Source organism: Aspergillus sclerotioniger (assembly GCF_003184525.1).
Source record: "Aspergillus sclerotioniger CBS 115572 chromosome Unknown BO94scaffold_18, whole genome shotgun sequence".
Taxonomy (NCBI): domain Eukaryota; kingdom Fungi; phylum Ascomycota; class Eurotiomycetes; order Eurotiales; family Aspergillaceae; genus Aspergillus; species Aspergillus sclerotioniger.
In genome coordinates this window covers 535,617-558,965 of record NW_020291008.1, presented here as the reverse complement: position 1 = coordinate 558,965, position 23,349 = coordinate 535,617, and the positions used below count along the sequence as shown (strand labels likewise).

General features: G+C 52.4%; 9 protein-coding genes across 9 annotated transcripts; 5 read left to right on the top strand and 4 right to left on the bottom strand.

The window, feature by feature from the left end:
* The first annotated feature begins 274 nt into the window (after nt 1-274).
* On the top strand, nt 275-2,100 carry BO94DRAFT_599265 (fungal specific transcription factor domain-containing protein). The gene is made up of 4 exons (XM_025616307.1): nt 275-843; nt 917-1,351; nt 1,401-1,636; nt 1,689-2,100. The coding sequence occupies exons 1-4, from the start codon at nt 508-510 to the stop codon at nt 1,918-1,920; spliced, it is 1,239 nt and encodes a 412-aa protein (XP_025466307.1). The 5' UTR covers nt 275-507; the 3' UTR covers nt 1,921-2,100.
* A 746-nt stretch (nt 2,101-2,846) lies between these two features.
* Nucleotides 2,847-3,232, top strand: BO94DRAFT_586887 (uncharacterized protein; the record flags this gene model as incomplete). The annotated part of the gene is made up of 4 exons (XM_025615786.1): nt 2,847-2,861; nt 2,913-2,974; nt 3,028-3,099; nt 3,157-3,232. 4 exons carry the CDS (start codon nt 2,847-2,849, stop codon nt 3,230-3,232), a joined length of 225 nt encoding a protein of 74 aa, XP_025466306.1.
* Nucleotides 3,233-3,391: 159 nt separating this feature from the next.
* Nucleotides 3,392-4,322, bottom strand: BO94DRAFT_576250 (uncharacterized protein; the record flags this gene model as incomplete). Its single annotated transcript, XM_025615126.1, has 3 exons — nt 3,733-4,322; nt 3,602-3,679; nt 3,392-3,575 (listed from the first exon to the last, which is right to left on the bottom strand). The coding sequence occupies exons 1-3, from the start codon at nt 4,272-4,274 to the stop codon at nt 3,392-3,394; spliced, it is 804 nt and encodes a 267-aa protein (XP_025466305.1). The 5' UTR covers nt 4,275-4,322.
* A 1,419-nt stretch (nt 4,323-5,741) lies between these two features.
* Nucleotides 5,742-7,077, top strand: BO94DRAFT_566955 (uncharacterized protein; the record flags this gene model as incomplete). The annotated part of the gene is made up of 2 exons (XM_025614593.1): nt 5,742-5,832; nt 5,935-7,077. The coding sequence occupies 2 exons, from the start codon at nt 5,742-5,744 to the stop codon at nt 6,849-6,851; spliced, it is 1,008 nt and encodes a 335-aa protein (XP_025466304.1). The 3' UTR covers nt 6,852-7,077.
* Nucleotides 7,078-7,537: 460 nt separating this feature from the next.
* BO94DRAFT_536495 (SDR family NAD(P)-dependent oxidoreductase) lies at nt 7,538-8,909 on the bottom strand. Its single transcript, XM_025612029.1, has 4 exons — nt 8,618-8,909; nt 8,317-8,562; nt 7,955-8,240; nt 7,538-7,899 (listed from the first exon to the last, which is right to left on the bottom strand). The coding sequence occupies exons 1-4, from the start codon at nt 8,666-8,668 to the stop codon at nt 7,634-7,636; spliced, it is 849 nt and encodes a 282-aa protein (XP_025466303.1). The 5' UTR covers nt 8,669-8,909; the 3' UTR covers nt 7,538-7,633.
* A 276-nt stretch (nt 8,910-9,185) lies between these two features.
* On the bottom strand, nt 9,186-11,149 carry BO94DRAFT_519439 (MFS general substrate transporter; the record flags this gene model as incomplete). Its single annotated transcript, XM_025610072.1, has 6 exons — nt 9,186-9,548; nt 9,609-9,984; nt 10,067-10,409; nt 10,461-10,667; nt 10,728-10,985; nt 11,055-11,149. The coding sequence occupies 6 exons, from the start codon at nt 11,147-11,149 to the stop codon at nt 9,244-9,246; spliced, it is 1,584 nt and encodes a 527-aa protein (XP_025466302.1). The 3' UTR covers nt 9,186-9,243.
* Nucleotides 11,150-11,475: 326 nt separating this feature from the next.
* On the top strand, nt 11,476-12,883 carry BO94DRAFT_599249 (uncharacterized protein; the record flags this gene model as incomplete). Its single annotated transcript, XM_025616306.1, has 5 exons — nt 11,476-11,689; nt 11,743-11,762; nt 11,816-11,920; nt 11,979-12,358; nt 12,412-12,883. 5 exons carry the CDS (start codon nt 11,476-11,478, stop codon nt 12,803-12,805), a joined length of 1,113 nt encoding a protein of 370 aa, XP_025466301.1. The 3' UTR covers nt 12,806-12,883.
* Nucleotides 12,884-13,027: 144 nt separating this feature from the next.
* BO94DRAFT_586880 (uncharacterized protein) lies at nt 13,028-13,887 on the bottom strand (the record flags this gene model as incomplete). The annotated part of the gene is made up of 4 exons (XM_025615785.1): nt 13,028-13,521; nt 13,621-13,698; nt 13,767-13,785; nt 13,846-13,887. 4 exons carry the CDS (start codon nt 13,885-13,887, stop codon nt 13,028-13,030), a joined length of 633 nt encoding a protein of 210 aa, XP_025466300.1.
* A 322-nt stretch (nt 13,888-14,209) lies between these two features.
* BO94DRAFT_519435 (type I polyketide synthase) lies at nt 14,210-22,926 on the top strand. Its single transcript, XM_025610071.1, has 15 exons — nt 14,210-14,469; nt 14,521-14,689; nt 14,725-14,993; nt 15,047-15,389; nt 15,456-15,546; nt 15,604-15,760; nt 15,817-15,996; nt 16,090-16,477; nt 16,541-16,700; nt 16,756-19,444; nt 19,496-19,557; nt 19,612-19,700; nt 19,753-21,509; nt 21,563-21,880; nt 21,943-22,926. Exons 1-15 carry the CDS (start codon nt 14,263-14,265, stop codon nt 22,846-22,848), a joined length of 7,785 nt encoding a protein of 2,594 aa, XP_025466299.1. The 5' UTR covers nt 14,210-14,262; the 3' UTR covers nt 22,849-22,926.
* The last annotated feature ends 423 nt before the right edge of the window (nt 22,927-23,349 follow it).

Genomic DNA, 23,349 nt, shown 5'->3' with positions numbered 1-23,349 from the left:
CAGGTCGAGAAATCAGTTACAAGCAGATAGGATAGAGAACCTGTATGTGTTGAGGGTGATTGCTGCTGTGAAAGATGCTCACACTTTGTAGTGAGGCTCTGGTAGAAAGGCTTGATAGACGCTTTGGTGATGTCGAGTCTAAGCTTGTTGCCTTGGAGCGTCCACAACCACTGCCTGCGGTCGAGAATATTACCAATCAGAATATCTCACCCGGCGAATCTCGCTCTACGCACGGAGGTATCATTGAAGGAGATTCTTCATTCATGAACGTATCGCTTCAGGCAAGCAAGAGCGCTCAGATTGCAGCCTCCGCTACTGCAGGTAATGGTTCAGCCATCGAACACTCACTTGGCCATCTAGAAAATATTATCAACGACTCACATGAGCTGTCGAAAAACAACTTCTTTTTTAGCAAATCAACTATACAATCTAAACCGCCGCTGAAGCCACTATCCGCTACCCTAGTGACCAGTATTCTATGAACCATGAAAGGTTTGCCGTCTCCCTATGAGAAACGATATTACTGCTTACCACAAACCAAAACTAGCTCGTCGTCCTATTTTTCTTTCCTCCTATGCTACAAGTGATCTGCAATTGGTCGAGAACCTCTGTCAAAGTGGCTATTCTATAACGAGGCAGGCGTCAGTCGGTCAAATTGCCTCCATGCATGGAGTCCTATTCTTTGTTGTCAAAGAGCTCATAGTGATGAACGCTCAGCTCTGTCAGAGCTTTGACCTCTTTATCCATCTGGCTCACTGCGAGCAAATCTTTATCGCAGCGATTGAAACTTATGATGTGCTTGTCGTTCCAAGCTTCGAAAACATTCTGGCATTGACAATGGGTGTACGTACATCCCGTGTGTGACTACTCGATCCTGTAATTATTCCAGTCATGATCCAAACTAACAAAGAATCAGATGCTCAAGGCTCAGGGTGAAGCAAAACCTTCATTATTCTGGACACTAGTTTCTGCCGCTGCAACCCAGTGCCAATCGCTTGGATATCACCGTGAGACCACCTATGAAAACATCGTGTCTCGTAAGGCAGATAACATTCGGCGGTTATTTTGGACCGTATACATCTTCGATAAATACATGTCTCTTTTACTAGGTCATGTGTCTAATTTCGAGAGTCTCAAAATCGACGCGCGACATCCTGCGGTTCCCACCGACCCGGCTCTCCGACCATGGGATGAAACTTTTCTTATGGGAATCAAAATGGCTGAGCTTCAGGATCGGATCTTTACCTGTCTCTACTCACCTGCAACCTCGATCAAAGTTCCATGCGAACGAGCACGATTTATTAGTGACCTTGCATCTGCAATGGAGCAATGGCAATTTGAATTGAAGCAGGTGAAATACTTGATTTCTTTCTTTCACACAGCCGACTGACAATCCTCAGATTAATTCGGAAGGGGTCGATAATCCTCAGGTCTTGAACATGTCCAGAGGAAACTGGGACATCTCATTCTATTCAACCTTGACGCTGCTTTTCCATGCATCCTCAACCACCGAAACAGGGATACAAATCAGCTCTCAATGTTTCAATGCAGCCCGTAATAGCTTGCTTGCTCATCTCGACTGCTTTCCACAGTACCAAAAATCCAAACTTCTTTCCGACGGCGAATACTTCAATTGGTCCGTCCTCTCCCTACAACCTACCTTTCACTTCTCTGATATACATCTACAGGATCCTTCTCTTCTCATCCTTCACCCCATTCCTTATAATATTCCTCCACGCCATCTCCACAAAAGACACAGCGAGTGTCACACTCCTCACCCAAGTGCTCGCCACGTTCGAAAATTTCCGACAGGCCTATCAGAGTTCAGAACGGCTGTACGAAATATGCGCGACTTTTACACAAATTGCCGACAAACTGGTCCATTCACAGCGCTCGTCCATAGGCATCTACGACCAATAGGATGACTCGCTCAGACTGTCGGATCTTCCAGAAGGCACGTCTATCTTCCATCCCGAGATGTTCCAGGATGTATTTGGAATCGATGACATGAATCGGGCCACTTCGTTACATGCCACCGATGTTTTGAATGATTGGTTCAGTGGACAGCCTTTTTTGTGGAATAGATTCGAGTGGGAGTTTGAGACGTGTCAATGAGCCTGGATAACCGGTTATGAGTAATTAACACTCCTTTGAACAACGGTAAATAAATTATATCAGTCACGGATTAACATTCATACTGTCCCCAACATGCTATCCCTCGAAAAGACGTGATCGCCTGCTAGATTCCCGGACCATTTCCAAATCCTCTATGTCGCTTATTGTAATAACGACACCATCAATACAATAATCCTCAATCTTGCCCGCCGATACCAGAAACCCCCAAGAATCTCGCTCCTCATTCTAACTAATAACAGTCATCAAGAAATATTCCCTAGCCAATTCGCCACATCCGTTATATTACCCTCTGTAACACCACATTCCCCCTTCTACACTTGATGCTTTCATCAAACACAGAGAATAAATATTGTCATTCTCTTCCCAATCCAACCGACCCTGACTACGCGACACGTAATACCAGAAGAAGAATTCGTCACCCCAACAGCCAAGCCGGTAGATGACTCTCCCCGCAACATTCTGCAGCGATGATCCGTACTCGCAGCCCTATCGGAGTTAGCTGAGGTATTTGGTGACGTTCGATTAGGAATTGGTCCGGAGCGCGGAGCCGAGGACACATCATTCTTTTGTAATGGATGATCAGACAATATGTCACCTAAAGAGAAGATATAAGGGGTCTTCGAACTCCATGTAGGAAGAGTTTTAAAATCACACGAGAGTCACAGATAATCCACACCAAACCCACGTAATCAGATACACACCAACCCAAAATGTCCGAACGCAAGGTAGGTCATACTCATTCTCACTGATCCCAGCCAAAGTCTAATCTTGAATAGAGAATCTACTACACCTATAAGACCATCGAGGCATACGAGAAATACGATGACCAGGTGCGGAAGTAAGTATAAGACCTCTCGTTATTTCGACAATAGCTAACTTGGAAACTCATAGGATCATCACAGAGGATACCAAACGGGAAGTGTGGATTTGCAATCGGGCTCTGCCTCCTACTTGCTACCCTCCGTAAGTCATCCTAGTATTAATTCGGGTGAATACGTTACTGACTAGTTTGATATGTAGCGAAGTGTCCCCCGATACTATCAAGAAGCTGAAGGATCTGAGTGATGATATCGTTGTTAAGGAGTTGGAGGAGTAGGTTGTTGGTCTATTGTTTGGGATTTTACGGGCAGGATTGGGGGCTCGGAGGTGCTTAGGTAGCTATCTTGGTATTTGAGGTATGATAAAAGGTCAACCGATCGCACTTAGCAGTTTATTCTACGCTATCCGCAGAAGTGCTTACAACGAAGAAGATCGATTACCACTCCCAACCCTCCGTAGATTTGTCCCAACGGGGTAAGTAGTAATGGCATCCTTCGGGAGGTCTAGCAAGGTCCCAAGCAGCCCATATTCCTGGAGACCAGACCGGATTTCCCTTGAACCTGCCAGCCAAAAGGAATCCGACAAAGTACATATAATTGTGGTTTAAATCAGTAAGTGAACTAAGGGATAGAAGTGTTTGGCTTACAGAGTGGAGGTGTCGGCATGCCAGACGAGGTTTCGACCATTGCCATGGAGAGGGTAGTATCCCCATCGGTATAGTTTCCTATGGGTGTTGGTTAGAACACTATTAAAGATCGGAAAGAAGGAATAACATACATAATGCCTTCTTTGAACTTTTCGCGCATAGCATTTCGCTCGCTACTATCCATAGCCCAGAATTCTGGAGCACCGCAAGGATCCCCCAAACGAACCCCTGGTACCACTTCCCAGACAATCCAGGTAACAAACCCCCCCGGAACAACGCCAGTATCATCCTGCTTGTCTTCCTTGGTGTCCAGTAGACGTGGAGTAATAGGCGACGTTTTCTGCTTCTTTGTCAAAACACGGAGTGCCTCTAGCTCCCTCGGGCAACAGAACCCGGCTTGCTGGGCTCGTGTACGCGCAGGCTCGACTTCAGTCCCCGCAATGGGAATCTGTTTGTAGATTCGCATATAGCCTTGGACTGGACAATAGGGCCCAACTCTCTGGCAACGCAGGAGAGTACAGGTCGAAGATGGGCCAGGATTGTACACCAAGTCTTCTGGGGAGGTCTGGGATTCGTGTTCGTTAATAGTCTGGAGAATTACCCATTGGTGCCTTTTCAGCTGGATAATCGTTCCGGGTTCGATCTCGCTGCGGGCAAACCATCGCGAGTACATTTTGTTGTTGGAAACGTGGGAAACATAGTAAGAGTAATAAGCTCCAAGGTTGCAGGGATGAGGAAGAGCTGACATCAAGCAAGAATAGGACTGGGTAATAGTAGCATCACTACCTACACGGGAGATCCATGTGACCCGAGCGACCGCACCCCACCAATCAAATACCCGTATGCTTGGCTGTGTCAAGGGGACTAGGTCATTCTGCACGTGACTGAATTTCATCTATATATCCCACAATATCATTGGTTGTTACGCCGGCAGCTGCCTACCTGGGCGCATGACAGTCCTTGATCACGTGACCATGCTCGATGCTACTTGGAGCTCTCGCCTTGCAGATCGGTGACAGTCATAGGCTAGTACTGGAGAGGGAAAGGTGGCGCCTAAATGAAATGTGAAGCTCATGGAAGGTGGAGACTTTCTCTGGCTGGCCGGAAGCCCCCTCTAGGTCGCTGGAGATCTCCGATATCTAGACTCGGTTATAGGGCATTCATCTGATGACAGATTATAACTGTGTAAGATATCTGTTTTATAAGCGGTGTATTTGTCATGAGAAATATTATTCTAACATAAGTATTGATACTGTGGGCTTTTCGAACAAAATACTTATATATTATGAATACTTTTCTACGAGGGATTTGACTAACCTTTAACTGTATTTAGCATTCTGTCAGGATGGGACTTCTTGTGTTTTAAGTCATAATCCTACGAGCATGCGAACGGGTTACGAACTCGGCTATCCGGCAAAAGACAAGTATAGAATCGTAGCTCCATCAGGATTTAGAGTAGGTGGATCAGACCCAGAGATCCCTGCTACTACTGGATTAGCTGGTAACGTGCGCAATTTAATGGATCTCAGGATCCTGACGACTCATTCCGACAAAATTAAATAATGTCACGATCTGACTTAGTGCGCCTTTAGTCATGAGCGTACCGTGGATGCAAACGAGTGCTAACCTGGCTAGCTGGCAAAGGATGGAAATTCTGAGCTTGGTAAATTGGAACGCGCATCACTTATAAGATTCCTTGGGTGGAACCACGGGTACAATCTTGTGAGGTGACTAGCTGTCACAAAACTAGAGGGCATTGGCATTGCGTCTGTGGGGATACATCTCCGAAGGGGTCAGAAAAAGCTCCAACCCCTTTTAGACTGGTACCGGAAACACAGCTCGGAGGTTCTGAGATTTGATGAACCTGGCAGAGCTCGGTTATCTGGATAAATTATCTCCGATACCTAATGAGTTGAATTAACATCACATCTACTGAGTGGTACACTGAATCAGCTTTACCCGTGAATAAAAATTCTACCTAAATAACGCTAAAGGGTACCATGACAACCGACGAAAATATGATGTACTGGATAATTCTGAGTTCATGAGATATCAGAGTAGTTAATTAGGTATCAGACTTCTCTGAACCCGTTACACTAGGGCTGAGACCCTGGATAGGGCATGGTCGTGGAGCAACTAGATGTCAGCCAGGCCCGCCCCACTCGGGATTAGTCGGCGTTTACCGGGGTTAGCGGGTTCTCCGGGTTATGGAACAGACCAGGACCAGCGTGGTATGTGACTTACTAATGATCTAAATTCAGCTCTTTCGTTCAAATACCTACAGAATACTACTATTATTCCTTCATACAGGGATATTCATCATCAACATCAAGACATACCAATTCCAACCACCAATGTAACCATTCCAATATCCCCTCTCCAACAACGGCACCGTGGCCGGTGTCCACTCCATCCCCTAATCATCGGCCTCCACGGCGGAGGCTACGACCATCAATACTTCAACGCCACTCCCACCTACTCCGCCTCACGGCTCAGCACCGCCTTACAAGTCCCCTTCATCTCCATCGACCGTTCCTCCTACGGTAAAACCAATTCCACCCCCCCCATTCCCGAAACCTCCGACTTCTCCCAAGAAACCGGGCACTGGCTACACAAGTACATTCTACCCAAGCTGTGGTCCGAAATCGGCCTCCCCAACCAATGCACCTGCATTGTTCTCTGTCACAGCTTCGGCGTAATGGGCGGCATCGTGGCCGCTGCTCTACACGCAGAGGAGAAAACACCACTTTACGCTCTCGGTGGGCTGATTGCAAGCGGGATGTGGAATACACAGGCCCCATCTGCCATGGAACGCAGTACGCTGTCTTATGTGCCCATTGATGCCGATCATGTCATGTTCGGTGTGGATACTAAGGATACGGTGATGTTTAAACCGGGGACGGCTGCTCCGGAGATTCTGGATCAATGTGAACAGTTGAATGCGGCGTGTCCGGTGGCGGAGTTGAGGGGGTTTGCGGAGACGTGTTTGCCTAGTTGGAAGGAGAAGTGGGCGGCGCGGGTGACGGTCCCTGTTTTGTTTGCGCTGGTGGAAGATGATCCGTTTTTTGTGGCTACGGAGGAGGAACTTGGGATTTGTGTTAAGGCGTTTAGGAATAGTAAGAGGGTGGATGGGAGTTTGGTGAGAGGTGCGCCGCATTGTTTGGAGTTGAGTCTGTGTTTGAGGGGGTGGTATGCTCGGTGTTTTGGGTTTGCGTTGGAGTGTGCGGCTGGTTTTGAGGGTTCGAAGTAGTGGATGGGATGGAGGGGGGTGAGCTTGATATTGTGGAAAATAGAGAAGAAAGTGGGTTGTATTTGTAGTAGATGTGGTAAGTTTACAGTTGTTGTCTATTCAGCTGGCATGGAAGCTTTATTGCCATGTCGAACCTGAGTAATTGCATGCTCTCTCAACACATACAGCCTTCCCCCAGAAGGCCTCTTTTCATTGTTTCAATGGCAACTCCAAGGGACACATCGGTGAGTGCAGTTCCCCTCAAAGTGTCATATATTCATGTTGACGCATATCGCACCACATTGTAAACCAACCATCTCACAATCAATCGACACAGGTAAAAATATAGTTCACCACCCATGGTATCAACCCAATCCATCAACTAAAAGGCAGACCAAATCCCCATATCCGCCCAACTAGCAATCACCTTATCCTGAGCGTCCTTCGGAAGGGCATGCTGGGGAAGAAGGCTGGGGAGGTGGTCGGGGATGCGAGTCGGGTGCTGAGGATTAATCGGTGGAGGGTTTTGGGGAGGGATAGGGTTTCTTTTTGTGTGTGTGTGTGTGTGTTGTTGGTTGATCGGTTGTTGTTGGGTTTGTGGCTGACTTGTTTGGTGATGGTAGCGAGTGGTGAGCGTGAATTGGGTTGCGGTTGATGGAGTGGTTGGTAGGCTTTTTCGACGGGAAGGATAAGAAGAGATGGAATATGTACAGATCAAGGTTGTCATTGTCTACTTCTGCTGTATGTAAGATAATGCAGCGGATACTATATATTAATGGTTGAATAACCCCCCCTCTCCCCCGTTACAGGCTGTTTCGAAGCGCCGTCAACGTCATGCCAGCGTCAATCACCAGGCTCGCACCGTTGATGAATGTTGCCGCTGGGCTGCACAAAAAGACAGATGCATCGGCAACTTCTTCAGGAACAGCGGCTCTCTTCAGTGGGCACATGCTCTGAATGACCTGCTCCAAGATAGGAAAGCGCTCCACGCCATCCTTTAGCATGTTTGTATCAGTCCAGGAGGGGCACACGATGTTGACGCGGATATTATGTTGCAAGTTATCGACCGCTGCGTTATTAGATCAGCTTACCCAAATCACAGTGAGATTATCTGGACAACTCACCCGCCGTTTTGGCAATCCCAATCGCAGCGTACTTCGACGCCGTATAGGGTATCATGCCTGGAGCGGCAATGATTCCATTGATAGACGCTATCACCACAATAGCGCCGCGTCCCAGACTGCGTGTAGTGTTGGACCGACGGCTGGTGTGCGTGCGAGGCTCCTGTCTAGCCATGATGTCGGAGAGTGCCCGTACCACGAGCATTGTCCCGCGTGTGTTGGTGGTAATAGTCTGATCGAATGTCTGCACGTCGAGATTCTCCGTTGGCGCGCGAGAGATGCATCCCATCTAGGTAGACGATAATGTGGAGTTAGATACTGAAGGGCAAGAGCGTGTAAGGGGACAGGGACGGGGATAAACACACTCCGGCAGCATGCACACAATAGTCGATCCGTCCGAAGGTATTGACCGCTGTCTGGACCATATTGTGGACGTCTTTCTCATTGGTGATGTCGGCCACGATTGGTAGGACATGGAAATCGGGATGGGCGGCGAAAGTGCGACATTCTTCGACCATGGTATCAGCCGCATGCCGATCTACCAGGACGATGGCCTGGACCCCAGCTTCGGCGAAAGCGAAGGCAACCTCCTTTCCGATCCCAGACGCCGCCTAGTGAGAAACTTTGTTAAATGATATTTGAAAAGAAGCCTTGCGTCGGACTTACGCCAGTGACCAGGGCAATCCCCCCATCGAGTTTGGTGCTAGCAAGAGCCATTTGATCTGGAGTGGATAAAATGATCTTGTAGATTGGAAGGAGGAAAGGGAAGGCCAACAGGTGTAGTGTCTTGGATAAAGGACCAGAAAACGGGTTTGGGGTTTGGAGGGGTGGGAGGGTGAGGAAAGGAAGAAGGAGAATGGGAAATGGGAAATGGGAAATGGGAAATGGGAAATGGGAAATGGGAAATGGAAAATGGGAAATGGGAAATGGAAAATGGGAAATGGTGGGGGGTAGGGAGGGGACAAACCAAGCAGGCAATAGCTGGCTGTGCCTTTTTGTTTGCTATCTATCTACCTAGGCGCCGGGGAGAAACAGGGTTGGTGCCAAGTCTACATAAGGATCAACCGCGTGGCTGCAGCTCAGAGGGCAAACGCCTCGTCCAACTTGGCCAACTACTGCTTATTTCGGGATAGACCGGCACTAACTGCAAGGATATGGATCCACCCATCAGCAGCAAACAAAGAACACCCTCTCCCTCGCCCTCCAATCACTCCCAGCCACTTCCACGACTGTTGGAAACGTACTCGATACCCTACATGCATCCCCCCCACTCCCCGGCGCTGACTTTACGGTCACACAATGATTTGCTTCTTCTGCCACATAAGCAACGAGGCAAGCACTTGCCCTCCCGCAAATCCCGCCAGGATCTGCATCTGCAAGTTGTAACTGGCGGAATAAGTCACCCGCACCAAGGTCTGGGCTGCGGGTGACAAGGTCCAGATCAGCGCGGCAGAGTGGCTGATGGTCTGCCACTGGTCAGCAGCCAGGGCATGCTGCAGATGGGAGTGAATGTAGCCATTGGCCACAGCTGTCAGGATAGCAATCCCGATGCAACCCCCCATGACGCGAAACTGGGCGATGGCACCCATTCCAACCGCTGATGGTCATCATCATTAGTGACTGGACGGAGCCCTCCACTCAGGGCGGGAAAACTCACCATTATCGCGTTTCTCGATCGTGAATGGGGTCATCAGAATGAGAAGGGTGATGTTGACGCCGCACCCGAATCCGGCCAAAACCTGATAACCGTACTGGGCGGCGGTGATGGACAAGGAGTCGGGCAGGGTTCCTAGCAACACATAGCTGGCTACTTGGATCAGTGATGCAACGAGAACAAGGTATAGCAGGGGCACCCGGAAGACCTTTCCAATCGTAGGTCCCAGAACCGACCCCAGTGGCGCTGCGACCGTGTAGGGGATAAATCGGATGGCTGCTTGAAAGGGGGACAGCTGATTGACGATCTGAAAGCGCTGCGGCAATTGGAACATGGTGCTAAACCACACAGCCCCCAGGCAGACGGAGTTTCTCCCGGCCTGCATGTTAGTGTTGGTGCTTTTGAGATCCGATACGGCCAATGACTTACAGTAACATTCCCATCCAGACGCGGTTGCGGACAAATCTCCAGGGGAACACAGGCTCAATCGCCCTCGAGCCGAGCGTTACACGTCTTTCCCACAACAAAAACAGGATCCATGTTGCCCCCGAAACGGTCAGGAGTACAATGGTAAAGGCCGATCGCCAGGCATACTGTTGGTTGCCTTCTTCCAGCGCCGTGACTAGAAGAATGGTGGCCACGAGTAGCATAGTCGAGCCCAGGATATCAACCCTGCGGATGGTCTGACTCAGAGACGCCCACAACGAGAACGTTTCTCTAGCCTGTCGTGGGCTGTTATGATGCGGAAACCGGTTGGGCAGGGCCAATGCAAGAAGCGCAATACCCAGTCCAGCAGGAGGGACACTCGGGGTCCATGGTCAGCAGAAACGGTGTACATCTTGGGGGCGCACTTACTTGAGGAGAAATATCCAGCGCCAGGATGATGATTCCGAGATGGCCCCTCCAAGTAAAGGCCCTAGTAGCAGAGAAAATGCGTAGATCACTGAGATCCAGCTGGTGTATTTGGCGTATTTGGCGGGCGGAATCAGTTCCAAGAGGATCACCGTACAGAGTGAATAGGTGCCGGCGCCACCAACCCCTTGAAAGGACCGGAAAATGATTCTAAGTGAAAGAGGTCAGCCAGAGTTTCAAACAGGGGGGTAGCAGCACAGTGAGACCTACAGCTGTTCCATGGTTTGCGAGCCCCCCGTCGCCCCCGAAAACACCACAAAGATCGATAGAAACACCAAGAGGCTCGATTTCCGACCGAAAATGTCGCTGAACTTGGCCGAGATGATGAGGAGGCCGACATATCCAAGCATATAGGCTGTCGTGATCCAGTATACTTTGTCCATGCCCTGCAGCTCTTCGGTAATGCTCACTAAAGCCGTGGACACGATCGGGATCTCAAGATTGGTCAAGAATAGAGACAAACATAGCCTACCAGGCGTGGGATTATCAGCAACTGGTCCTTGGGGGGCGAGGGGCAGGTGGGCCAGCATCACTCACAGTACGATAATCGCGTACAATCTCGGTCCCTGGATGTATTCCTCGGGGGTTTCCACTGGAGATACTTGCGGCACTTTAGCGCCAGAAGCAGCCATACCTGTCATTGTGTCGGACTTTTCCATGTTTCCTTCGATCAAGGAATGTGATGGGAGAAATCAACCAGGATGGAGAGTAGGAAAGGGAGAGTTGGAAGGTGGTAGAAGTTCCAAGGAGAAAGCCTATATATAGGGGGCCCGGGGGTCAGTGAAGCCTGTCCCACCCTCGGTATTATTTATAGATGCGGCGATTGACGCTGACCACACCTTGCCATTGCAACTTCCTACCCTCCTCGCCAGTAGCCATCGGAGCCTCGCGCCCATCCCCATTCTTAAGATTGAAACCCCCATTGCTACCTTCTATCTGAAAGAAAAGGCATATCATCATGAGCGGACTCTCCTCTGAACAGCGGCAAGCCCTTCTTGTGGGGCCTGCTGGTGCTCCTCCCGTCGGAATGGTGTCGAATCTTGTCAATCCCCCAAGCATACTTGCAACAGGGCGTGGGATCTCCCTCGTCTTCTGGATAGGAGCCAGTATCTGCGTCGCTATCCGCCTCTACACCAAGGCTTGCATTATTAAACAACTCCGGGCTTCAGACTGTGAGTAATGTCCGCGGGCCCTACCAGTTGCGCATGGGAATAACAGATTCTAGACATGATGCTTATCTCTTGGGTAAAGCTCAGCCGTCTAACCCCTCCATACCCTTCTGACACTGGCTTTACCAGGCCTTGTGCATAGGTTATATGGTCCCTTGCTGGATTGCGGGCAATATCGCCCCCGGAGTCGACCAGTGGAATATGACCCTCGGGGATTTCATCACCTTGCTTTACGTGCGATCTTTCCCAACAGACCCCGGTCCTCGCTAGTTACTGACTGATGTAAACTTAGTACTTTCACGTTGCGTCAATCATCTACGGAATTTGCATCTTCTTCATCAAAGCTTCGATCCTACTCCAACTGGTCGAGATCTTTGGACAGCAGCGCGACTACTTCTCCTGGAGTTGCCATCTCCTTTTGTGGACAAACCTCATTTTTTATCTAATCAGCTTACTGATCGAGGTGTTTTCGTGTCGTCCCGTGTCCAAAGCATGGGATATCCTGACCCCGGGGTCATGTCTTAACACGCGCCTAGTAAACGTGGTAGCCAGCTCCGTCAACTGTATTTCCGACCTCATTATCCTGGTTTTACCACAGACCCGTATCTGGAGACTGCATACAGCCTTTCACCGAAAGCTTACGGTTGCGACCGTTTTTCTCCTGGGAATCACGTACGTTCCATGGTCACTTTACCCGGTTTGAACCAAGGCTAATGACGAGTTAGGGCTTGCGCTTCCGCCGTGGTACGACTCGCGTATGCCGTGCTACTGTTCAAAACGACAGACAATATCTCCTACTTCAGTTACATGGCTGGCTTATGGACCATTCCAGAAATAGCATGTGCGGTCATTACCGGCTGTCTTCCCTCCCTACCCCGATTCTTCCAAACCGTGAGCATGAAGGGTCGCTTCCACGCGAATTTGAGTGTGGGCTCATGGTGGCGTCGCGAACGCCTACCGACCGAAACCTGGGTTGCTAAGGATAGCCGGCCACGCGACATGCCCGGGCTTCAAGGCGTCTTCCCAGATCAGTATCCGCTGACGGCGTTCGCAAGCGCTCCAGGCACGGTTGACCGCACCACACGCCCACCACTGCGCTCGTTTGTACACCCTTGCTGAATGGCGCAAGTGGAAATGTACATGTCAATCAGTCAAGAGCAGGCTGCAATGCGGATGTCGTCATGACATGGAATAGGGGCTACGCATAAGGGGGAGAGGGGCAGTTTGTTCGTGGCGGAGGCTTAGTCTACAGGTGTAACGAACCCAAATGGATGTCATGCATTGATTGCATCAGAAAATTTCAAACCCGCCCGGCCCTCGATGATCGAGTGGACCCCTCGGTCAAATTGCAGCAGCGGCTTTGGCTAGGGTGCGTTTGATTGCCTGGACCGTCCTGGCTAGGGCTAGCGGGTCCCGAGGGCCAGGGATCTCGTGCCCTCCTTCATGCAGCACCACTTCCCGCTGTTCCGCGTTGCACCACCGGCTTAACGCTGGCCCATAGCCGTACGCGAGATCATTCAGCCCCCACACATGCACGGTTGGGATATCAATCAACAGTCGGGGCCCAGGGGAAGCACTCTTGGCCTGAAGTGGAGGGGCGCCCGAGAAAAACACCGCACAGCGAAACGGGGGCCTTCCCTTTCCCCCCTGTTGGAGATGGTCCAGCAGGTAAGTTGCCCCGCAGCCCGCACCCAGCGAAAAACCCATGAGACCATCAAACGGTCCTTCCCCTGCAATGAAGTGCTCCAGGTCGGTCATTGCTTGTCTCTGGCTCTCGGGGGTGTCGTTCACGTATGTCAGAAATTCGTCGTCGAGAGAGACCAGATCCTGGATGCCTGTCAACTCGTCAGTCAGCCGCCGTCGATTTTCGTGTACCCTCGCCCTTTCTCTCTCTTCATGTTTGCCCCTACTCCATCCCGCCAGTGTCCGCTTACCGGGGGCCATCTGGGTCTTCACTGCCCCTTCGAGCCATTCGTAGGTGTGGCCGCTGCCGAGAGATTGGCGGATCGCCGCTGTCATTCGAGCCTTAGCCGCTTGCTCTGTTCCGGGTTATGGCTTTGAGGGACACATGGGGATGTACCGGTCTGGTGCTCGAAAATCTGCTGCATGTTCAGCAAGCTTGGTCAATACCTTCAGACAGGGCGCGGGTTCCCACTTACCCTTGCATTCGTTCCCATACCGTGAAGGCAGAGAAAACGCATGTTGAACCAGGGAGGGCTGGCTTGCCACTGGGATAGCGCAAGGCTCAGCTCTAAGCGACCGTGGATAATAGTCTATTCTTATACACCTGCAGGCATGTTATGCTGGGCGTTGTCGGGCTTGTTCGGACTTACTTGGTTTTGTTTGCGTCTCCAATTCTAGTCGCCGTTCCTCCTTTCCTGTTCCGGAGCGTGATGACGTTTCTTTTGTTGATGTACCCACCTCTCGCCACCTGTCTCCATGGAGCATTGGATAAAGGCCTACAGGGGATGTTATGGTCGCTACGACCGAGCGGTAGGTCGTTTCACATCAAGAGCCCTATCCCCCTTGGGATTAAATAAGATAGCCGTGAGGGCTAATGATTCCAGAATCGAACCATGCTCAAGACCTCTACACTCGAAAAACTCAGATTACCAACCACCACCATGGACGACATTGCTATCGTTGGTCTCTCGATCAAATTCCCGGGAGATGCTGAGACGGCCGAGTCCTTCTGGTCGATGCTCCTGGAAAAACAGTGCGCGATGGAAGAATGGCCGAAGGACAGGTTCAACCTGGAAGCCTTCGCCAATCCAAAGTCCAAGGTGGGCAACCCAACACCTCAGGCTGATGTGGTCCGCTGATACAAGGCCAAGGGTTTCGTATCCGGTGCCCATTTCATGAAGGAGGATTGTGGACTCTTTGATGCTTCCTTTTTCGGGGTGTCGGGAACGGAAGCATGCGCCATGGACCCTCAGGCCCGCCTCTTGCTGGAAGCTGCCTACCGGGCACTGGAGAACGGTATCACTTCCATTGGCCAATCTTGTTGGGAGTATAGCTGACGACCCTCTCCGAAACAGCCGGCATGCCCATCGAAAAACTTAGCGGATCAAAGACGGCCGTCTTCAATGGCTGTATGGCAGACGACTACCGACATATCATCACGCATGATCCGGATTTCATGCCCAAATACACTGCGGTGGGCTCCACCGCCTGTATGCTTGCCAATCGCCTGAGTTGGTTCTTCAACTTCCGGGGACCGTCCGTGAACTTGGACTCGGCGTGTTCCAGTAGCCTGATGGCATTGGATCTGGCGTGCCAAAGCCTGCGAAATGGTGACTCGGACATGGTGAGCACGCCCCCACGGCGTAGATCATATGACACTAACCTGACCCTCCATAGGCCCTTGTGACCGGGTGCAACATTATCATTGGCATTGAACCCATTGTCTCGTTGATCAAGATGGGCTTTACATCCCCCGACGGGCGCTGCTTCAGCTTCGATGCTCGGGCGAACGGGTACGGTCGAGGCGAGGGGGTTGGGGTTGTCGTCATCAAACGGGTTGGCGATGCCATCCGTGACGGAGACACCATTCGGGCCGTGATCCGGTCCACTGGGTCGAATCAGGACGGGCATACCCCGGGTCTGACGCAGCCCAGTAAAGATGCCCAAGCCCACTTGATCTTAGACACCTATGAGAAGGCCGGTTTAGACCTCTCTCTCACGAGATATTTCGAAGCACATGGTATGGCCCCATGATCCATAAACTCGCCCTTCCCGGCAGTCCCCTGGGGCCTGACATGCTCTATAGGGACGGGTACTGCTATAGGAGATCCCATCGAGGCAGAGGCGGTTGGCAGTGTTTTCCGCACGCTCCGGTCGCCAGAAGATCCCCTCTACATGTGAGTGTGCGTGATTATGTTGCCCCACTGGATCTACCTGACGGATGCTGGTTCTAGAGGTGCAGTCAAATCCAATATTGGCCACCTAGAAGGGGGAAGCGGCATAGCTGGCATTGTCAAAGCCGTCATGGTACTCGAAAATGGGCTCATCCCGCCGAATGCCAATTTCGAGCATCTGAATCCCAATATCGATGCCGAGTTTTACAATCTCAGGGTACGTAAAGGAGACAAAGACCACAGTGCAACCCACAACTGACTTAAGTCTGATAGATCCCCACCGAGATCATTCCATGGCCGTCCCAAGGTCTGCGGCGTGCATCGGTCGCTTCTTTTGGGTTCGGGGGATCGAACTCACATGCCATTCTCGAAGATGCCTATCACTATTTGCAACAGCGAGGAATCTCTAGAGCTCACTGCTTACCCCCAGCTCCAAGCAATCCGGCCGCTGTAGTTCCCAAACCCGGTGCCTCCATAGATACTGCACTGGACAGCTTCTATAGCCGTGACGGGGCAGACGGCTGGAGCGTTCGATTGCCCTCTCAGATTTTCTTGCTCTCCGCAGATGACGAAGGGGGCATCCAGCGACTAGTCGCAGCCTACACGGCATTCTTCAAAAGCCTCACACTCGAGAAGAGGGACGAGCAGCCGTTTTTGAAACAACTCGCGAGGACCTTGACAACGAGGCGGAGCCAGCTTAAATGGAAGGCATTTGCTGTCGCGGATTCACTGGCTACCTTGCAGAATATCCAGGCTGTTATCTCACAGCCAGTCAGAGCTGGTAGTTCTCTCGGCCTCGGCTATATCTTTACAGGGCAAGGGGCCCAGTACTACAGGATGGGGGTGGAGCTATTGTGCTTCCCGGCTTTTCGGGAGACCATGGAGCATTGTCAACGTGCATTTCACAGTTTCGGTTGCTCGTGGTCTATACTTGGTGAGTGGTTCATCTCCTTTCACACAAGCAAGCCAAGAGGCATTGCTTGCTAACCCGCGACAGAGCGCCTCAATGGCGTGGAAAGCGAATTCGATATAAGCGACCCCGAATATGCACAACCGATGACGACAGCACTGCAGATCTCTCTGGTGGAGCTACTCACATCCATGGGAATGAAGCCTCGAATTGTCATCGGACATTCTTCCGGTGAGATCGCTGCAGCGTATGTCATTGACCCTGGAATTGAGCTTGCATCAGTACATCTAACAGTGAGGCAGGTATGCTACAGGTGGGCTGTCCTTGGAATCCGCCTGTAAAGTCTCCTACTACCGAGGGGCTCTCGCCAGTCGCCTCCGCCGCGCGGATGGCAGCGGCGCCATGTTGGCTGTGAACCTCTCCGAGACCGCCGTCGAGCCGTATCTCGACCGCGTAACGTCCGCAATGCCGGGACAGGCTATATCGATCTCATGCATCAACAGCCCGTCCAATGTGACCATATCCGGTCATTCGGAAGCTATTGACCGGCTCAAGTCGATTCTTGAGGCCGAGCAGATTCTGTCGCACCGCCTTCGGACGGGGGTCGCATATCACAGCCCCCAGATGGAGCAGGTCGCAGCAGAGTACGAACAAGCCTTGACTGACCTCACTATGCAAGAGAAGGGCCTGGCACAAACGACGTCGATGATTTCCTCTGTCACCGGGCAAACGGTCGACGGTCTGGGCGTCCTGTCCACTGGCACTTACTGGGTGGACAACATGACCCAGCCCGTTCGGTTCTCTGCAGCCATGGCCAACGCTCTCTCCGGGTCAGCTAAGAAGGAGCAACGCCATAAGCGATTGGGGGCATCCAAAAAACACATCATCAGTGACTGGCTGGAGATTGGGCCTCATTGCGCGCTGAAACGGCCCTTTTGTCAGCTGGTGGAATCAAGTGAGCGCGAAAGAGAGGTTCGGTACTGCAGCATCTTGGACCGCCATCTGCCAGCCATCGCGTCCGTGCAACGCACGGTGGGAAGCCTCTTCGTCCATGGTCATAGCGTCCTTCTGGAGGAAGTAAACCAGTGCCAGACGGACGGAACCGGCTTCGAGAATCTTTTGACCAAGCTCCCTGAATACCCGTTCAATCACACTAAGCGGTACTGGTATGAAAGGGAAGCGACCAGGAATGTACGAGTTCGATCGCACCCGAAGCTCGATTTGATAGGGGTCCCTACCCCCGAGTCAACGCCATCCCAGAGCAAGTGGCGGAAGGTCTTTGACGCCAGCGACAGTCCGTGGCTGTTGGATCATGCCGTGAACGGAAAGGCGATCTATCCGGCCACTGGAATGATCGTCATGGCCATCGAGGGGGCCCGACAACTCGCGGACCAGGGACGACCAGTCGCGGGATACTTTCTACATGATGCTCTCTTTCTCAATCCCATTTCGATCCGGACGATCGAGCCCACCGAAACCCATTTGCATATGACCCCTACACGTTCTCGTATGGATCATTCGTCGCATGCATATGAGTTCCAGATCTACTCTGCAGCGGGAGACCGGTGGCAGTTGAATTGCCGGGGACAGATATCCGTCCAGTATCAAACCACAACAGATGCCGTGGCATCTACAGAAGGGGGCAGTGCCAGCCTTCATCTTCATTCCCGACGGGAAGCGGACTACTATGAAGAGAGGTGGGCAGCTGCCCAGCGTGAGTGCCTCATTTCCGTGTCCAAGGACAAGATCTATACGGCGTTCGAGGGCAATGGGCTACAGTATGGTCCATCATTCCAAGTGCTGGATGACCTCCATTGGGATGGCTGCAGCACCTCCATAGGATACGTCACGCCATTCCAGTGGAGCATGGAAGAGTCACACAGCCCTTCAGATCCCCATGTGGTCCATCCGGCGACCCTCGACGGTCTCGGTCAGCTGGGATGGGTGGCTCTGACACACGGTGGTCAAAGCTCGGTCACCACCGGCCTTGTCTCGACGCGTGTGCGCGAAGCGTGGATCTCAAACGCAGGAGCTTCGTCCTCGGACACCGCGGCCCTTCGAGCCGTTGCTCAGAGCCGCTTCAAAGGCTTGCGCGGGACTGACACCTCCGTCTTTGCCCTGGACAGCATGGGACAGCTGCGATTGTGGATCTCCGGGATGGAGACCACGTCGATGTCCGGTAATAATGTCCAGGTACTTGACTCGGAGCGCAGGGACCTGTGCTATTCGCTCAGCTGGAAGCCTGATCCCACATTCCTCACCCCACAGCAGCTGCAGTCCTGCTGCAAGGCCCCGCGCGAAGCTCGGCATGCAGACCTTGGCCGACACCTGGATCGCTTGCTTTCATCCTATGTGCAGAAAGCCGTACGTGCGGTCAGTGAGCGTCGGGGTACAGAGCTCCCCAGTCATCTTCGAGAATATGTGGCCTGGCTGGACCGGATGCTGGAGAAATCTGCCCCTCTGTCAGCAGACACCATCCCGCAGGATGAGACCGAGATCTCCGCCCTCGAAGGGCAGGTCATGAAATTGAGTCCACTGGGGAATCTCTATGTCACAGTCAGCAAACAACTGGATGCCATCCTCGACGGGAGCACCGAGCCACAGAGCTTACTCGGGAGCGACGATAGACTTCTAACGGAGTATCGTCGTGTCTTGTTCAGTCAGCTGTGGGAACAGAACGAGCTGACCAACTATATTGACGTGTTGACCCACAAAAGTCCCCAGATGCGCATACTCGAGGTCGGCACGGGGTCCGGGGCAATGACCCAGCAGATACTTAACAGCCTCTCGCGTCGTGGCGAAGATGGATCCGAGACTTATCGGTTTGCACACTATGACTGTACAGGCATATCAAACACTCATGTCGAACAAGCGCAGGCGCGGCTCGGGGCACTGGGGCCGCGTGTCACATTCAAAACCCTGGATGTGGAGCGTGATCCGGCCGCGCAAGGATTCCATGTGGGAAGCTATGACCTTGTTATTACGGCATGGGTAAGAGTTATAGACACGATGCCTGTATTGATGCTGATCCTGAGACACTAGCTATCACATGGTACGCGACACATCGGCCCTAGCCTCCACCATATCCGGAGGTTGCTTAAGCCGTGAGTATTCCTCCACCCGGACAGGACGGTCCTTGGGCTGACAGGTTGTCGAAGGGGCGGGAAGCTGCTTTTGGTCGAGTCGCCAGGAGCATACACTCTGAGAGACGGCTTCATCCTGGGTGCTCTCGTGGAATCGTGGTTAGGCAAGTACTAGGAGCTCTGACCAAACGGCACACGTCTAACTGGTTATTGCAGCAGATGGATCAACTCCCGAGCGCAACCTTGATTATCCAGAGAGCAACTGGTCCGAGGCGCTGAGTGCACAAGGTTTTAATGGGCTCGATGCCTTGTTCCGGGACGATCTTGGATCCTGCCTGATGGTTGCCACGGCCGGAGGGGCCGCTGAGAAGAACCACTCGGCCAGGCCCATTGTCTTTGTCGTCCACCCAGACTCGCGCATGCAATCCCATCTGGTTTATCTGCTGATGGAACTGGGACGTGAAAGGGAAACAGGATTTGATACGTGCTCGATATGGGATATCAACACCATCGACCTGTGCAAAAGCCCCCTTGTGGTATTCCTACCAGAACTAGAGCAACCACTCCTGGTTGATCTAGACGGGGCCATGTTCAGCAAATTACAACACTTTCTGTGTAAAGCACTGGACATCGTATGGATCACAGCGGCAAGTCACGGCTCTCCCCTATCCCCTGAGACTTACGTCGTCGATGGCTTGGCCAGGACTCTGTGCACCGAGAACAATCGCTTGTCAATGGTCACCGTGCACTTGGAAGACCACCGGGCCCAACCTCAGATATGGGCACGGCATATTGATTGCATCCTGGGGGATAGGCTTCGGGCGAACGGAAAGGCGAGCGAGCTTCAATACCGAGAGCAGCAGGGAATGCTTCACATCGCGCGCGTGGATGCTGCCGAGCCTCTTAATGAGGCCCTCTTCGAGCAAACCCAAGCTCCTCCGCGGATGAGGCCGCTGCATCCAGACACCCCCTGGACATGCGCCATCACCACTCCAGGCTCCGTGGACAGCACGTCCATGATCTTCCTCGAGGATTTGGAGGTCCAGGATCAGCCGATAGGCAGGGACGAGATCGAAATCGATGTCCATTCGGTAGGGGTAAACTTCCGTGACGTATTTGTTCTGCTGGGAAAATTGAACGATGGTCACAGTCTGGGGTGCGAGTGCGCAGGCATCGTGACGCGTGTCGGCTCCGCATGCCCCGACTTCCAGCCCGGGGATCGAGTTTGCGCCGTCATTCTGGGCTGCTTGCGAACCCGGGCACGCTGTAACTACCGACTAGCTGCCAAGGTCCCTGAGACGATTTCTTTGGCGGTCGCATGTGCCATTCCACTTGGTGGCGTAACCATCCACCATTCGCTGGTGGTAGTCGCTCGGCTTCGGCCAGGTGAATCTGTCCTTATCCACTCCGGGGCCGGGGGTACCGGCCAGATGGCCATCCAGCTGGCCCAGTCGATAGGGGCCAGAGTCTTCGTCACCGTCGGCTCGGACGAAAAGCGAGATCTGGTCAAAGATCTCTACGGGATTCCTGACGAGCAAGTACTCTTCAGCAGGGATACATCATTCCAGCGTCACATCATGCGCCTCACCAACAACCAGGGAGTGGATGTGGTGCTCAATTCCCTCGCCGGCGATGGTCTCGTGGCCTCGTGGGAGTGCATTGCCCCGTACGGCCGGTTTGTTGAACTGGGCAAGTCGGACATTCAATCCAATTCCAGCCTCTCGATGATCAAATTCGGCCGCAATGTGTCGTTCTCCGCGGTGGCAATCGACCAGATGCCCGAAGATAGACCAGCACTCATCCAGGAGTCATTGGTGCCAGTGATGGAGATGGTGCGCTCTGGGACGCTGACACATGCCAGGCCGCTCCAGGAATTCTCCATCGGCGCGGCGGTGGATGCTTTCCGATTGATGCAGAGTGGGCGGAATACTGGCAAGTTGGTCATCAACTTGAATTCCACAGACCTCGTCCGGGTAAGCACGGTCCTCTTGGAAGAAATTTCTATAATACGCTGACGCATCAATAGACATCTCTTCGGCATCTTCCTTCGTACTCTTTCCCGGCAGAGGCAACCTATGTGATCGCCGGGGGCCTCGGCGGACTAGGACGAAGTGCCGCTCGATGGATGGCATCAATGGGAGCAAAGAATTTGATTCTGCTATCGCGCTCTGGTCCTCAGTCAGTGGCAGCCCAGGCGCTCGTCCGCGAGTTGACCGAGCGAGGTGTTGAGGTCAGGGCTCCCAAATGCGATGCCACCATCCCGGCTGCCTTGGCTAGTGCTCTGGAACACTGCAATGATCTGCCTCCCATTCGGGGGTGCATTCAAGCGACGATGGTTCTACAGGTACATTCGGTCCCGAGTGGAGCCCTAAACCCAAGGCTTTATGCTAACGCTCCCTTCCATAGGATACGATATTCGAAAGTCTCACCTTCGACCAGTGGAATACGACGCTCCAATCCAAGGTGCAGAGCACGCAGAACCTACATACTCTCCTCCCCACGGACCTCGACTTCTTCATCCTCCTATCCTCTCTCGCCGGCATCATCGGCACCGTCTCCCAGGCCAACTATGCCGCGGGCAACACTTTTCAAGATGCATTCGCCGCCTATCGACGGTCCCTCGGCCAGCGCGCCATCTCGCTCAACCTCGGGTGGATGCGAGAAGTCGGCATCGTCGCTGAACAAGAAAAATACATGTCTCGTGTGGACAAGGTCTCGGCTATGGCGCAAATCAACGAGAATGAATTCCTGGGTCTACTAGAGCGATGTTGCGACCCCGCCGTGAACCAGGGCGGGCCGTTGGATCCACGCCTTTCCTCCACCACCAGTACTCTCATATCCACTTACCCCCAAATCCTGGTCGGCCTCATCACCCCCGCCCAGCTGCGCGCGCATGGCCTCGAACCCCCCGACTGGCTCCTCGAGCGCAGCATGTTCCAATCTCTGCCGCAAGACCTGCCACTTGACGCCAATCTCACCCTGTCTGCTGACTCCAGCGCCGCCTCTGACACGTCCACCAGCGCCTGGCACCGCGCGCTGAGGCAAGCAAGTTCGGCTACCGCGGCCACAACCGTCGTTGTGGAAGGACTGATTCAGAAGCTGGCCCGTGCTCTGAGTCTCTCCCCTGGGGAGATCGACCTGCAGCGCTCGCTCGCATTGCAGGGCGTGGACTCGTTGCTGGCGGTGGAGCTGCGGCAATGGGTATCGCGGGCGTTTGTGGCGGAAGTGTCGGCGCTTGATGTGACTAGTGCAGCGAGCTTGGAGGATCTGGCGGCGTTGGTGGTTGCGGCGAGTGAGATTAAATTTGATTGAGCGGTGTCTGTAGTGGATGCAGTGAATGGGTGCTTGTATGGTCATAGTTATCATAACTGGTTCATCAATGGAAACAAGTGGAGGACCATGGTTGTTTAATCCTATATCTCCTCGTAAATCTTGCAATAGCACTTTTCAAGCACTAGCATTAAATATCAGCAAAGATGTGGCAAAGTATACTCAAAAAGATGCAGTTAGATATAACTATGTACTTTCGCCGCCGGCTCACCTGCCTTATTCATTTGTCTCAAACAAGGCTATCTATCTTATCTGATACCGTTCCACTTAGGGTAATGTATCAAGGACCTTGTTTTAGATACTGTTGTCTGGATAACCTGTCGCTGCTGCGCAAAGCCGGGCGCTAGTTAGGGTATATAAATCTCATATGTAACCTTATTCTTCCAGAGACGCGTATTTGGATTGATGTGTTCTCGTATGTAAACAGACCTTCCCTGGTGGTTCACCTTTGTTGGGATTCATTACCGACAGCGACAATATATA